We start from the raw sequence: 16,568 nt of genomic DNA on the forward strand, positions 1-16,568 counted from the left end.
AAAAATTTCATAATTTAAAAATAATTCTCACCAAGAAAGAAAAAAAAAAAACATTATTTGCCTTTATCAACACTACCAATAAACTAAAAAACCCAGCTTCTGAACTCCAAATCTAAAAAATTACTGGAACACATTTTGGATGTCTGTGATTGCACATTCCAAGGGAGACTATTCAAATCCCATGGGACTGCCTCTAATCTCTGCTACCATGTTGTCCAAGTATTCTGGAAGAAAACTGAGATTCTCTGATGGGTCCCAGAAGTGGGGGTCACATTCAAATATCAATTGCATCCAGGAGCTGCAAAGAAACTATGGGGATTGACAACAATGTTCACTATTAATCATGTTAACAGATATAGTAGATAGGTTGAGAACACAAGAGACTTAAAAATGTGGCTTATTGTAAAATCTTGATGAATAACTCTATCAGTTCTGGCCTTGACCTCCTCTCCTGAAGCACAACAGAACTCTTCCACAAGAGTAGGCAGTCACGTACTGAGATATGGCAGTGTAATGTGTATATTCAAGAGAGCATAATTACATTGTATGCTCAGCTGTGTATTACTCAAATTGGGTGCAGAGCTACTAATTTAATTTTTCATTATATTTATATATGGAATATGCATCTGTGCTGTCCATGCATGCCCATGCACACTAAATCTGATTTTAGATACACAAGGTTCTCACATACGTAATTTGCTTAATTTTAAGAACAGTTATGAAACATAGAAAGCCTGATCTTTGATTTGATTTGTGAACAATTGCAGTAGAGATGGCAAATATGCTATTATACCTGGCAGACATGAAAGCTACTGTATTCAAGTTCTTGGTAATTTTTAAGCTACCAGTAGCACTTCTACCAGGATTTTTATTTTATAGCATAAAACAGGTACCTTGCAGGATCTTTGAAGAAGAGGAATCAACATTTTCTCTACGGGTTTGTATTATTATTATTATTATTAATCTCCATACCACTCTAAATATTCAGGGCACCAACAAAAAAGAGATTTAAAAAATATCAATGCCCCAAAAAACATCACAGTGGAACCCAACTACAAGGGCATGTGGGAATGTAGCAGATGTGTGAGGCAGTGAGGCACAATGGGGCAATGGGGCACAAGCCAGGGACCAGCAAATTATAAAAAGACAGGGAGAAAAATCTGCAGGTAATTGTAAAGGGCAAGAAAGGAAAAGGAGATGAAAGGATCCTCTGAAGGATGGTCAACCCTATAAAGCACTGGCTGAGGAAAGGAGAGGGCATTTAACTACAGGCATGGTTTGAAAAGGGTAGAGCTGACAGAAATAGTTCCAATAAAGCAGGTGACAGACGGCCAGGGTTTGAAATCAGAGAACAAGAGCAAAGGACAGGCTTGAGACATTATAAAGGAAGTTAAGACATTGTGTTGATAACCTGGGCATGCATGTGTGTGGGTGAGCTGATTACCAGTATGATATGCTCCCTTCTGTATGTATTTAAAGCACAAATTCTGGCTATTCTAGCTTGTTAAACACTGGACTCTCTCAACTTTTACCAGTCTGGGCCTGTTGAAGAGTGCAATAATATGCACATAAAAGTAGCTAAAAGCTTCTTCTCTGCTCTAGTCAGGATGCCAGTAAATAAAAGCTGTCAGCCATTTCAACAGGGTATCATTCAGAAACAACTAGGAATCTTTTTAGAAGTAATACAGAAGAGAAGACCACTGCTTCAGCCAAGGCTCCCTGGAAAAAAAAACAGACTGAGAAAAGGGATGAAGCAGAGGAGATTCCAAATAGGTGTTTCTTTCTCCTTACAAAACTGCTAAGCACAGTATGCTACAAACAGCAGGACTTCTAAGAAGGCTTAAACAAAATCAGTGATCTTATCCTACTTGTTGATGCATTGAGAACTTTTATAAATTTGCTTGGCCTTTTTTCTAACCACTGTATCATGGCCAGGCCACACACCCACAGACAGCCCTGAACAAAACACTGAGTGGAGCCTTGCAGAGAGCTCCATCATGGCCAGCTTCAAGTATTTGTCAAGTTTTTCAAATTAAACATTTGAAAACAACCAAACATTTTAAGTTGTAGGAAAGGCTTCACAGCAGTGCCAATATTTCAATAATAGTCTTATTCAGTTTGAGAAAAACATCCAGTAAGGAGTCAGTATTTGTCATTTACTTGCAAAAATCTCCACAACTTTGATAGCTGTTGGGATTTTTCATAGAAAACAGCTAGAAAATTAGAAGTACTGACACCTATTCCTGCACACAAATAGAGTTGCCACATTACAATACTGTAAACAGAATGATTTTAAAGACAACAGATGTTAAACTTATTTGTTAGCCCAAGTACCCAGCCTCCATTGCCAAAAGGTGGAATACCATCAGGTGCCTGAGATACTATGAACCGAAATGATCTAAAATATGTCACAAATGTCAAACAAGAGACATGGGGCACATTCAGGTAATGTGACTGGATATCACAACACTTCTAGATAAGATACAACTGGAGTACAAAGCTGGCGCTTATTCACACTAGGTAAACTGTAAACTTAAACTGCTTGGTAAAAAAAGAAGAAACAAAATAGTCCAGAGTTGCCCTTTCAACAGCTATGAGCAGGAATGGCACTCCTCTCCCTTCTTTCAGTTTTACAGACTAAGAAGTTATAGTAAAATAGAAAAGAAAAAGCAGAAGGCATCTAAAAGCACAGTTACTGGTGCAGAGCATAGGCCTACAAAAGGCACTTGGCCCTCATTCCAACTTGCAAGAAACCTGTGCATACAGGTAAATGTGTCTGTAAATACCTGAGCTGCTGCAAAGAGCACACAAAGAGGAAATGCAGAAGCCTGCCCATGGTTACACCAAGACAGTCTGCCCTGGTAACTGAATAGCTACTAAACTTCCAGGGTCTGAGTGGTTAAATCTCTGCTCAGAGTAATTCTCAACTCTTACAGCAACAAAGCAGCTCTTTAGGAGAACAGGAAGTGTCTAAAGGGCAATCCCAGGGAATCCTTGCTGAGGATGGGTGCAACATTGTGCAAGGACAGGCCAATGTGATGACAGCTTGCCAAAGCGATCCCATGTGATATGACAAAAAGAAATTAGGGAGTATTAAACAGAAGAGGGAACAGCAGAACAAATAACACCACTTCACCTGATGTCTCTAGTGGTTCTGGGTTATTTATATGTGGGGCTGTAAGCTTCTGATGCCTTCCCCTCAGCAAATGGTGAATCACTATTCTAGGAGACAGGTATTGAGAAAATACAGAAGGCAGACAATAAACTAAGGAAAAGTAATCAACATAGCAGGAGAACAATGAACATACATTTAGGGCAAAAATGGTGAAAAAGGAAAAAAAAGCTCTGAGGCTCCTAAAAAGAACAAAATTTTTAACTCCCTACACTAAAATTTTAGGAGCCACTGTAGTAAATGAGTTACTGGATCCACTTATTCTTTGATCCCACTAAGCATGATGACATAAAGGCATGGAAACATTTTTCCATACCAGCAGAAGCATCAGTTCCCTTACATTCAGGATTTTCTCCCTGTCTTGCCCACCACTACCACCCAGCTCTCAAGGGGAAAAATCCAAAAATGTTAAACAATTACAAGAAGAAGAACAAAGAGAAAAGGAGTCTTTCCTTTTTCTGATGCATGAAATTAATTAAATACATACTAACAGCTGCATACTGGAAAGTAGCCCCTTTCCAGCCTTCCCTTGGGAAAAGCAACAAATCTCATGTCTGATACCTCTTGTTTTCTAATTCTCCCCTGTATAATAGAATATCTTCTATTATTTTCTCAAGTGACTCCCTAAAAGCACTTCTTAAGTTCTCTGGCCCCACTATCTTGAGGGATGGGTCTATTGTCAAATCCGTTGTCAAATAAACAAACAAACACACTTTTTCTCTCTTAGCATTACCTATTGGATAGCTAAGCACTGCAGACAAATTTGATAAAATCCAACAACTTACATTACAACTCTAGCTGAATGACAATAGTCATATCATACAGACTACACTCGCTGAAAGAGTTTCTACTTGTCATAAAAAACCCAACCAAGATCTCAGCCAGAAACAGGAAAAAGGGAAAAAAGTACTTTCTAATTACACCAGTCTAATTCTCTGACTACACACAAAGTTAACTAAGAGTCACTCTTTTCTGTTACTACTCCACTGTTCTCCTCTGTCTGACTTTCAGAGGAAGGAGATAAATTCTGTTTATTTAATGGAATATGTACTAAAATGCAAACAAAGAGGGAAGAGGGAATGGTTAGAGGGGAGGTCCCAGAACTACTGTCACCTATTTTTTTTAATTAATTACATTTCGACTTGTTGATATCCCACAACTCTAAGAGACTTATTAATCAAATATACTCATGTAACACAACTTTTACAAGATTCTCTGCAAAGGCAGCCCAATTTAAGGTCATAAATTTGACAGCAGAAGACTGTAACATGTTCTGCTGATGACTGGATCTGAGATTTGCTGCTGCACAGAGGAAACAAAGTGCTTTGACAGTATGACCTTGAAGTGGTAAGGCATGTGAGTTGAGGTTGATCTGTATGTGGACCTTAACTTAGCAATTTCCCAAGTTTCAGCCATTCACTTTGATGTGAAGCACTCAAGCAATTCTAATGCTAATTTTGTCAGGTTTGTGGTTTACATTTCTCTCAAGTACATACAAATGGGTCAGTGCCAATAGTGAGCAGGCAAGGAACTATACATCATTAAGCAGGGCTCCCAGGTCAGTTGATGAAGCTTCACCTCTTTAATCATGTGAAATAGACTTGAAGTTTGGGACCAGGAGGGGAGAAAGCTGCGCTTGGATGTTGGTCATATGGTGATCACAGGGACATTGAGAAGGTACTGCTGGTAATTCTGTGCCTTCCAACACGTCTCCTTTGAGCACTAAGCCATGTAGGCAAATCCCATGGGTGCTGCACATTGGAGCTGCCTTTCTGCCCTATTGAAACCCAGTGACCAGGCCCAGGAACAGACCCAGATGAACCAAGCAGGCAGTGAACCAGAAGGCAAAAAGGCAGTAGCACAGGGCTACCAACATTCAACTCACAGGCACTGCAATGGGAAAGCACGAGGCCGGTGCCAAAGAAGTAAAATTTGTTTGCTTAGAATATACTTTGATTCTGAATTTTCTAACCTCCCTAGAGCAGTTATCTGCACAAAGGAAGGTTCCAGGTCTTGCTGTTTATGTGACAAAAGGGACATAATAATAAAAAAAAAAAAAGATGCCTTATCAACTCCTTAAAAGCAGGTGAAATTACTCGATGTGAAGGGAATGACTACACTGCCATCTCAATACCACAAGTCATATGAAGACTGAATGTTTGCACTCAGTGGTTCCCTGTTCCCTAGCCTCAGGAAGGCATTGAGATTCCTCTTTTACAGAGCTTCATGCTGGAATCCCATCAGCAGAACTCTACAAAAAATAAGTTCCACGTAAAGCCATTATTTACCTCCTCTGCTTCTGGTAATAATTTAAGAAATTCATGTAGCAGTTCAGAACCATAGGGCTGACTTCTTCCATGATAAATATCTTCAATGATGGATTCGGCAGACCTTGAAAAAACAATTGAGCACACACATTTCTAACACTTGCAGGGCAAACAGTCACACAGATTGAAAAAACCATGCCAAGTTATGAAGAGGTTGTGGATGTATCAGTGTCCACAGCAGCACTGCTCTAACACCATTTTCAGTGATGCCTTTACCAAAGGGCAACATTATCAGTGAATACAGACAGCAATGAAACATCTCACTCTTGAAAAAGTTGCTCACATTGCCCCTTTCTAATTGCATATAAAGAGAGGAAGCCAGTGAAAGGCAGCTCACAGGCAGTGTTACATGAGGTAAAAGGGCAAACCTGAAAACTCACTTCAGCTGGTTAACATCAGCAAACTCTAAATGTTTGATGCTAAGTCATAAATGCACTCAAAACTAAACATATTAGAAAACAAATTATGTCAAATGACTTTTGAGAAAACTGCATAAAACTGCAAAGTCCACGAGGAACAGAGCACAATGGATATATTTTATGAGAACGACAAAGAATTCTTACTTTTTGAATTGTTTGAGAAATATCCCAATGTTCATACTTCGTTTTGCATCCAAAATGGAAACCTGAGAGAGAAGGCAAGAGAGATTACTCTAACAATACCTAAGAAAATAGCATATAATGCAGGTATCATTTCCTAAATTGCTACAGATAACTGTCTGCACCAAATCCCAGGCCAAATAAATACAGAGTTGCTTCTTATCAGCAAAGCTCATGTGCTACAAAACTAGTTTTTACCAGGGAAACATAGCACTCTCACATCTCCTTTCTCCAAGTGAAGCAAAAAATTCCATAGCAACATATAACAAAGGAAGGAATCAATATTTCTATTTCATTAGAAAGTAAAAACATTCTTCTTGTTTATTTTAAAACCCTGCATCAGCAAAATGTTGCTTATCAGGTAACACACTATATTGCATTTGAAGGCCCCAAGGGTAGTGAACACCACACTTCAAAACCCATGCAAGTTCAGAGGTTTTGTGACAAATGTGAGGATGGGATTTCTAAGCAGAGGTCAGGTGCATTACTGATTTAATTCATGCCAACTAACAGGCACACTAATTCAGGGGAAGATAAGTAAGTTGATCTTGAATCAAACCCTGAAACATGTAATGCTCAAATGTGTTTGCTTACCTAGAAGCAAACAGAAATCCATAATAAAATAAGAGTGTCTCCCAGCTTTGTATTTCACAGCTGGTTCACTGTATCATCTTACATGCACAATTATGAAGATTAGGAAGAGGGGGGAAAAATATCCTCACAATATTTTTCCTAATTTTGTAAAAAATTAAAATCCAAGTCCCTCTTTTATACTAGTTTTTCTTCCTGAAACAGCACACAAGTTTAAACCTGAGAGGTTTGCTCTGTTTTAGCAAATTGTGTCCTTAAGGTTAAAATTTTACCACAGCTATTTTGGTGATAACAGCTACAAAAGTCATGAGATTTACAAGGACAAGAGAATTGTTTCACCTTAACAGTTCCACCTGACTGCTACAATAAAAGGGCTCAGTACACATAGATGCTCAAGACTACTGTTGGACTCGCATGCTGTTTGTGGTTTTGACAACTGGAAAGGCATTTTGACCTTTGTGACAGTGCTCAGATTAGAAGCAGATATATAAATGCAACATTGGCATTGTCACGAAATTGAATTAGCCTGCAGTCAGCTGGTGACAGTGAAAATATAGGGATGATTAATGGGCTATCCTCAACATACACCCAGGAGACAGCCTCTTCATCTGCTGAAAATAGTGAGTCATATTGAAAAGTTTTCTGAAATTCTGGAATTTCCTCTCTTCTGAAAACACCAAAGACCAGAAAATCCAGGAAATATCAGCATATTAGTTTTAATTAGATGATCGGTAGCCCAAAGCCCTCCTGTTTTAGCATATGCAGAGATAAGGGTGGACAGATTATGGTTTATTCTCCTGTTATCTTAAAGAGTTGAGAGGCCCCCAACAGATCATTAAGGAAAAGCCCCTTAACACAGGACAGGTTCAACTATCTCTCCCCCTGCAGTATCTAATCTTTTTCAAATGTTTTACTGCAGGGACCTCTCACTGACCTCTCTAACTGTAGCTCCAGTCTCCAATTGCTTCGGTCACCCCTAATTCTCTGATTTCTCTGTACTAGTTTAAGCCTATAAGCTTTACCATCATTTAGCTTTTGGTTTGTTTGGGTTTTTAAGTATTCAGAGTTAATCTTGTGTACATTTTTTAAATCACAGTCAGTAACTGTTACAAAGAGACTGATCATCAGCTGAGTAAACCTTTGTTTTCCATGGCACAACTCAGATTTACAGTACAACCTCAAACAAATTACATAATTTTTTAATACCTTCCCTTGAAGAAAAATAACAAATGGGAACATATACAGTTATATTTGTCTTATAAGCACAACAACAACAAAAAAATCACAGCTGTTCTTAAGTACCAGGATTTTACATACACTTCTTGCTCTGTATATGACTGTACTCTATTTTTTCTTTGATTTCTTGTTTAACCACACGATCAGAACAAAACTCACTTTTTGGCCATCCTTTGGTTGGTGTCTAATTCAAGCTTATCAAAAGTGTTTGAAACTACTGTCATTACATAACTACCTTCAAGGAGTTTCCAGATGGGAGCACAAGGAGGACAAAAGGGGAACCCAGCAGATACTCTGTAAATACAAATTCCTACTCCTTGCACACAAATATCTTCCATCTCACATCCAGTTGCATATTAGATTAATAACCTCAACCTGAACATCTGTTCACAATGTCTACTCTTCTCCACCGAGATTTCACTTGATTTTCTTCATGCAGAGCACTGTCTGCTGTTGCTTTTTGCCCCTTGAACATTAGCACTGCTTTTTCTAAATTCTGCTCAGTCTGCTCCTGTCTTCTGTTCACACACATTGTCAACACTGCTGTTGGCACAGCCCGTTTCAGGTCTCTCCCACCCAAAGAGGTTTTGAAGTGCTGTCCACCAGTAATACCCCTGGGCTTCTTGACTCAAAAAGTTACACTAGACTGTAATTGAGAATTGGGAGCCAGCATTGCTAGTCTCACTGGGATTCTCTAGAGCAAAAAAAACCTCTCATATGGTTTCTTATGATTTATTTTTAGATAAATTCAGGAGAGCTTTCTCCATTCTCATCCTCTACTCTCTGAAACTGGAAATATTGCAATTCTCTCAGATACTTTCCACCATCTCTACATCTGCACTTTGCAAGGCCATGCAAAACATCACAGGTCACACAAACTTGCCACCTCTGCTTTATAAACAGTGCAATCTCTAAACCAAGGACAGCAATTCACTCATGAATCCCTCAGATTCATTTTCATCACCAGAGTATTCAACCCAGCATATTTCCAAAATCTGCAGCAAGCACAGATCACATAGTAACAGGCCTCATTTTGACAAATGTTAATCCACCACAGAAATATTCAGTTTTTGAGGTACTGTGAGAAGGGGAAAATTAGCCTGAGTACCACAGAGAAGCTGTGTTGATGGTAAGAAGATATCTACTCCTGAACCCCAACACAAATTTGCAATCAATACAAAAGATTCAGAGGAGTGCTCTGGGAGACACAAAAAGACCGACATCAAAACTGACTTTGTAGTGACTGGAGAAATGCAACAAGAGTTTCTTGCCATGAAATTATCAATAAGGAAGAGAAACACAACAAAGTAGATTTCTAACAGGTCAGTAAAACAAAACATTATAGGTTTTCTTTGCCTAAGAACAATGGGGTTTCACATGGTGAGATCCAGTTTACAAATTACAGCAAGCATGGAACAGCCTGGTGGGTCAGGCTTGGTGCTGAGGGTTAGGAAGGATATAAATGGCTTCCTGTTTCCACTTCACATTATAACACACTAACCATCACTCCATGCCTGGAGTCACAGTGCAGCACAGCAAACCTTGCAGCCTACTAAAGGGCTGTCCCCACTCTGTGTCATCCTTCCATGGCATGTTCCTAGCCTGCTCTTCCCCTTAGGCAGGCACTGGTATCATCTCATTTGGTTCTTGCTGTTAGTTCTTCTCTGGATTAACAGGTTGAATCAGATCTCAAGAAGGTGGAATGAGCCTCAGAGCCAGCACAGGGAAAACAGAGAGAGCAAGTCTAGGAGAGGGGGCAAGAGACATCCTGTTCACTCCTCCTATCTTCCTTCTCTCTCCTCCTCTCACTGTCCCCTTGCACAGGTTCTGGAATTCACTGCATCCTCCTACAAAATCATCAAAACTCACCCAAAGAGCAGAAACTACTCCAGCAGAAAACAAATGAAGAACCCCACAGCACTCTGCTGAGCTGCTTACTCAAATATGTTTACAGAGGGTGCAATATGCGTATTACATTAACCAATATCTGTCCAGAGCCAGTCGACAGGTGGGGTGAGAACCAGCAGCAGAGGCAAAGTTTGAAGGAGAAAGCAAGAGAAGTTCCTCTGGCTGACAAGGAGCTGTTCTGCCCACTTGGCTGCCAGGTTAACAACAGCCTGCGTGAGTGCCTGTTGTGCCACACTGGGACACCACAGAGGGATGGGGAAAGTAAATTGGTGTGTAAACTTAACCTTGCACCCCCTATTTTTCAGAGCCTCAAATTACATGGAACCATAGGGCAAATTAAGCCTTTAGTCAAGGAAACATGTTAATTAATCTCCTAAGGGTTTGGTGAGGGATTGTTTACAAAAAGGAAAGCATTTGCTGTAGGAGTTTGACTCAAGCCTCGAAAGGGACTTCTGTTATAATGATGATGTTACATCTAAATTCCCTGTATAAATCACTGTCAAGTCAGGAATTAAAAGGACACGTAGTGTTGCAAGCTCCTACATGTGTAGAACTTTTACCAAAACTGCTCATGATTTCATAATCAACTGTGATCTCTGGCAAAGGTATGAAACCCCAAATCTCCTCCATAGTCCATAGGGCAGTGCTCTCAACACTGGCTGAAGGGTAATTCTTTGCCACTTCCACTGAAGCTGCACCATTGCACCAAGGGAGACTCCATAGGGACACAGAGCACTCCCTGGCCATGCACTTCTGTACAGCACTTTGGACACATGCTACTTTTTTCAGATTTGGATCTAAGTAAAAGTTGAGTTTACACACTTGAAGTTATCTTGAAAATTCATTGCTGATATACTATGCCAACTAAGCTAATTCTACTATGTAAACGTCAAAGAATATTTTTCATTTCTAGACCATAAAGAACTGTCTAAAATCAACTCTGTTTTACACAAAAGGAACAGAGGTACTGAAACACAAAATGTTTTGTCCACCTGTCCCTGGCTGGCCAGCAACATGGCCACACACAGGACTAGAGCTCCCTCAGCCCCACACTGTCACACTGATTCTGTGCACTTCAGCCTGCTCCCTGCTCCTGTCAGCCTCTATAGCTTTTACCAGAGTGAGCTGAGGATCACCATCCCTCATGGAAATAATGGATGGCAGGAGTCACGAGCAAGGCCTGTGTTCCCATTCTTGTTTTAATACATGTTCTTGAAATCTTGAAATTCAGCAGCCCTTTGCTGAATCAAGCCTGCAGTAGGGTGAGGCACGTGAGCTGCTGTGCGTCTGGACTTCTGCACTTCCAATAACACACAGCTCCCCAGGATTAGCTCCTTCCCTCCTTGCTAAGCAGATAGGACTGCAAAGTCCATTAACACATAAGAAATTGCTCACCACTGACACACTGCTGCAGCATGCTTGACAAAGCTTAGCGAGTGAGTGGAACATTTTGTCACTTAAGTGGCATCACTCAGAAGCAAGTCCTGCTGCCTCACCACCTGCCACGTGCAGAGTCACCATGGGAGCCCCAAACCAGGGTGCACAGGCATCAAGCAGTGCAAATGCACTGCACCACCATATCAGCTCCAGACAGGTGCACAAAAATCATAACTTTTAGCAAAGCAGAGTTTTGTTTCCAAGGCATTGAATCTTGGAGAATTCCTGGTTTTGCAGGCCTCTGATTTTGATCTCTACCACTGCGTGAATTCTGGAGCACACTGGGGGTTTCTCTGACCTACCTATTGCACACTATGGGCCACATTCCATTTATGAAACTTATTGTAATATTTACTAGAACTAGATCTTTATCACACAGCAGTCCTGAAAGGGGGAGCTTCTGAGGAAAGGCAGGAAGCCAGAGCTCTGTACGTCTGTACTTGGCACAGGAAGTCCACTCACTACACTCCTGATTCAAAGATGAACATCGCCTGAAAACAGCACAGAGCTTAATGACTACCTCTGATGATGGCCCCAATTACTACTTCCCAACATCAGGGCTTCAGAGCCCACAACACACATCCCTTTTTAAACCTTAAATTTCAATATGTAAAAACATGTAAAACATCTGTGCATTGGTTTCTCATCTTGTCCCTTCTGCTCTTATTTTGACATCTCCTCAATCCTGCAAGATATCAGCAATTTCACGTCCCTATTTTCTCACTAAAGCTTGATGCATTGTTACATCTCTTAACCCCATGCCCTCTGCATTTTGTTTACAAGCTAACATGTATGTAGACACACACTAGTGATTAAATCTGCATTTCAGCCCTCCAATTACTTCAGAGAAAGATCACTTGAGACAATTCAATTCAGGCTTCACAAAGAGGCTGTCTATAAATGAGGATTTAAGAACCAGAAAAGCTACTTATCAGTTCCCTGGAGAGTGTCTGAACCTGAGAGTCCTCAGTACAGAGTACTCCTTGCCACCAGAACAGAAATCAGTGGCAATCTTGGCACCTTCTTGGAAGGTTATCTTCATGCCCAGAAAAAGCAGGGAAGATGAAATAAAGTTTTTCTTGGCAGGAAAGTCATGTTTATGAAAGCGGAAACTTTAAAATTATCAAATAATAAATACCCTTAATCACTATATTCTGTTCTGTATCCTTGCTGCCCTACTGGCACTTCCCAATGTCTCTGGGACACTGTGGGCAGATATGGCAGTAACCCCTGCAAATGGGACTCTCTTCTATCCTGCCTGGCACATGTCTGCGTGTACAACATCTTTTTGTATCACAGACACAGAGGAAGAGTTGAAGAGACAATACAATTATGTTCCACACTGGAAACTCATGAGCTATCCAACATGAGTAAATAGAGATGCTTTCAGCTCCCTCTGCTTATTCATATTTATTTTAACAGGTGATCAAATCACAGCACTTAGCAAGTTAAAATAATAAAACACAGTTAGCTCTTTGAAAAACAAATATGAGCCACTAAGAACAAAGAGTTTATGCTTCCCATCATTCCCCTCTCCTTTGAATCAAGACAAAATTGCCATAAGGATGAAACATGACAGAGAAAGAGAAAAAGGTGAGGCAGAATTCACATCAACTCCTACAGCATTATGTAAAAAAAAGAGGTTTTACTTTAATTCTTACCTCCTCTTTAGTCTCTTTAAATGAAGACTTTAAAGATCGGTTTCGGGAGTCCTGGGGTTTGGCTTCTTCCTGCTGCCCAAAAAGTTCCTCAACTGTCTTCTTATCAATCTGATACTGTGACCTCGCAGCAATCGTCCAGATATTGTTTTTCCCGCGGACTTGTTCTTCGGGGATAGTTTTCCAGAAAAAGCTCCGCATCCGTTTTTTCTTGCCGTGCCCGTCGTGCCCGTTGAGCAGCTGCGGGGGCACAGGGATGCTGGGGGCGGGCAGGGGAGGAGGGGGCGGCGGGGGGGGCGGCATTCCCGGCGGGAGCGGGGGCGCCGGGGGAGCCCCTGCCAGGGGACATGGACATGGCTCGGGGGGCGGTGATGCTGCCGGCTGGGAAACCTCAGGCGCCGTCGTCGTCGTCGTATCCTCGCTCATTAATCCCGTCGCGACTGGAATAGCCCCATTTTCTTTATCATTGACCAAGGAGAGACAATTCATAACATGCATTTTCCGGGCTCCCCGGAGGGGAGAGTGCTACTCCCTGGGATGGGTTTGGAGCATTGAGCGGCACCGCTGGGATCACGCCCTCTCAAGGCCTGTGTGCCACAGCAGGGGACTGCACCATCTCCACAACCTGCGACAAAGGACAACGGGACACTCAGAGCACACACACCGGACATTATCCCCCGCAATGAAAAGACTCTAAATACAACAGCTATCAAGTTTTCAAGCCAGAAAGGGAACTTAGTGAATCAAAAGAGTTTCACAGAGCAATTGTTTAACATGTAGCCACACCGAGATTTCAAACAGCTTCAGGTGCCCAGATTTCAAGAACATACATAAAAACAAGAATACTTCTAAATCACCCACAGTATGTGTCAAAACTACCTATGAATCCCCGTTCAGTGCAATATATTTATCTCAAGTTATTAAAACAAATATTATTCCACTCCTAATTTCAGAAATGCTTTTAAAGCTGACTGCACACAGTACAAACTATGGATTAACTGCATCAAACAGACCCTGTTTGAATCCTCTAAATTCATGGTTCAAATCCAAACTGTGTTAAAATAGCTAAAAAATTTCTGATGATTTGACAATCTAGCCTAGTGTTCTACTTTTTTTTTTTTTTTTTTTTTTTGCCTTTGTATTTTTCACAGAATTGTCAATAAGGGCAAAAGTAGTGTGCAGTCCATAAAGTCTCTGTGTTTGCTGAGCATGAACTTAAAAGTGTTACTGGTCTGGCTGCACTACCTCCCAAAATACACTCAGAGAATAAAGATCACAGTTTGATTAAGCTGTCCTTTATAATTTACTTCAGCATCTAGATTAACACTGCCAGCTCAATAACAGAGAGAGAAAGGACAAAGAAGCTGATAGGAACAGGACTCTACATATCCTAAGCATTGCACATCGGCAAAGCTTTCAATACTTTGAGAAGTTTTTATCTCTAGATGATCTCACAAAACAACTAAACAGGAATCACAATGGGTTTTAAGCACTTTTCTTATACTGCCACCTTCTAAACAAAAGTGCTGTTATTAGCAGCAAACCTTCAGGTAAGAGCATGACTTCCACAAACCCCACACTTTTGATAAGTCAGATCTATTGAAACAGATTCAAGTCATAAATCTTAGAGAAAACGAAGTGTTTCAAGCACATACCACTGAGGAATCTCATGATTTCATGGAAATTTGGAAGCAATCTCAAAAAAAAAAAAAAGAGATTTGGGAATTTACAAGAAAAATTTTAGAAATTCAGAGATGCCACACAATACAAACTTAGATGGGAGACAGCCCCTGAGCAAAACTTGGTGTCAGGAAAACTCAACAGAAGAAGCTCAAGTAATGCACTGGCACAAAAACAACATCAAATCAGAAATTTGGCACTGACTTAGTGGTATACCTCCTCAGCAGGCTTCACATGGAGCTAATAGCAACTCAGATCAATTTGACATTGTATAATAGTGATGAAAAAAACTTCACTATTTTTGCCAGAGATCCATCACTAGACTGTACATGAACAAACAGACCCAAGTCACGGAAACAAGCCTTAGGGCAAATTCTCTCTTGGTCTGCAAGGACTCAGCCACTCACAGTTTCACTGAAATCAATGGAAAACAACACAAAATCATCCACTGTACCTTTTCTTCCCAAAACCTTGCTCAGGTAGCAAGGAGCTCCTCTCTCCTGCTTCAGATTTTCTAATCTCATACCTTACATTATCCAAGTGTTTACAAGAATAGAAAACATATATAAAAACCTGTATGAGGTTTAAATCACAGGCACGATGGAAAATACTTTAATGGCATGGTAAAAAAGAGAGAAGCTACAAATAAAGTGGATCAGGATAGAGTGTTTCAAGTTTAAGTCAGCATTAATACCCAGCTGCTATTACAGGGCTCTGTATGTTCACGCCTCTTCTCCCAAATTCATGATCATAGAAGCAGAGAGGCATAAAAAAGCAGGTGCAAGGTGGTGGAAAGAGATTAACCACTCAAAGCAATTAAGTGTTGCATTAATTTAAAGAAATACTCAACTAGGAAAAACACTTTTCCTCCCTACTACTTATTTAAAAATGAAAAATTATTAGCTAGTTTTCCACCATCACAAAGCAGTATCCAACATTATTATTTTCTAACTTGGGTTCCCACAGATCCACATTAAAAAGAGACACAGACAGACTGACCGACCATGCCCCAGGCAACATCCAAGAACCTCATTTTGGGACTTTCAATAAATCCATATGCTTTACGAAAAACAGCATCAAATCCTAATGGAACAGAGTTGTAGGAGATGAATCATCAGAGTCCCAGGAATGGAAAATGACTGATCTCAGACCTGAGCTCTTCTGAGCTAGACAAGGGACACTCCTAGTGAAAGGAGAGGAGAAGGCACGGGGAAGAAAACATCCCAACCTAGATGTAAAGATAGATAGAACAGGAAAAACTGTTTTCGACCCAGTGAGCCCTGTACTGCTTTAGATGAGGTAACAGCTAGAACCAGGAAAGGGGAGGAATCAGCATTTGGAAGGAAAGGCACAGCATAAAGGCTGGCATTCAGCTTTGTTTTCTGACAGATAAGCACGATCCAGGTGACAGAGGTCACCTGCTTGTAAGAGGATGGCTGTCTCCAGTTACCAGACACCGGGACACTGGTCAGAATTCCCTTCTCATGCTGCCTCTCTGGAGGAGCAACTCAAAGCTGTTCCCAGCGGAGGCTCCCACCAGTGCCGTGGGTGGAAGAGGAGCTGGCAGCCAGGACAGGTTCTGGGCTGCTCGCTGCTATCAGCAGGTGCCTCTGAGCAGGAAATACAGCCAGAGGAGGTGGGGAACAGCACAGCCCTTCCAACTGTGAACTACAGATTACCGAGACACGCTGGGACTGGGATGTGTAATACAAGCCAAGCAAAATTTTTAACTCCTAAGGAGCCTCTCCACACTTTTCAAAGGAAAAAAAAAAAAAAAAAAAAAAAAAAAAGGACCAAAAGAACAGACGTTTAAGATGTTGCAATTATATCTCATTGTTGCATGTTTGTTATCCAAAACAGCACCGAAGCTCTAAAGTAATGTCTTTTACAGCACGTTTTAATTGTGTCCATATTTGACATAAAAGAAATATTTCATTTCTTTGTCTCCTTCATTGTTTTA

At 40.7% G+C, this 16,568-nt stretch overlaps 1 protein-coding gene across 1 annotated transcript in view; it reads right to left on the bottom strand.

Moving 5' to 3' along the window:
- FHDC1 (FH2 domain containing 1) overlaps positions 1-13,426 on the bottom strand; it is a gene marked incomplete at its 5' end in the record, with an annotated part of 31,284 nt that extends 17,858 nt beyond the window's left edge. The window contains 3 exons of the mRNA XM_083861024.1: positions 5,461-5,563; positions 6,063-6,124; positions 12,932-13,426. Of these exons, the coding sequence (XP_083717150.1) occupies positions 5,461-5,563; positions 6,063-6,124; positions 12,932-13,426 (660 nt within the window). The remainder of the gene's footprint in view (positions 1-5,460; positions 5,564-6,062; positions 6,125-12,931) is intronic.
- Between the last annotated feature and the right edge of the window lie 3,142 nt (positions 13,427-16,568).

This window comes from Zosterops lateralis (assembly GCF_965231275.1).
Source record: "Zosterops lateralis genome assembly, chromosome: 5".
NCBI classification, from domain to species: Eukaryota; Metazoa; Chordata; class Aves; order Passeriformes; family Zosteropidae; genus Zosterops; species Zosterops lateralis.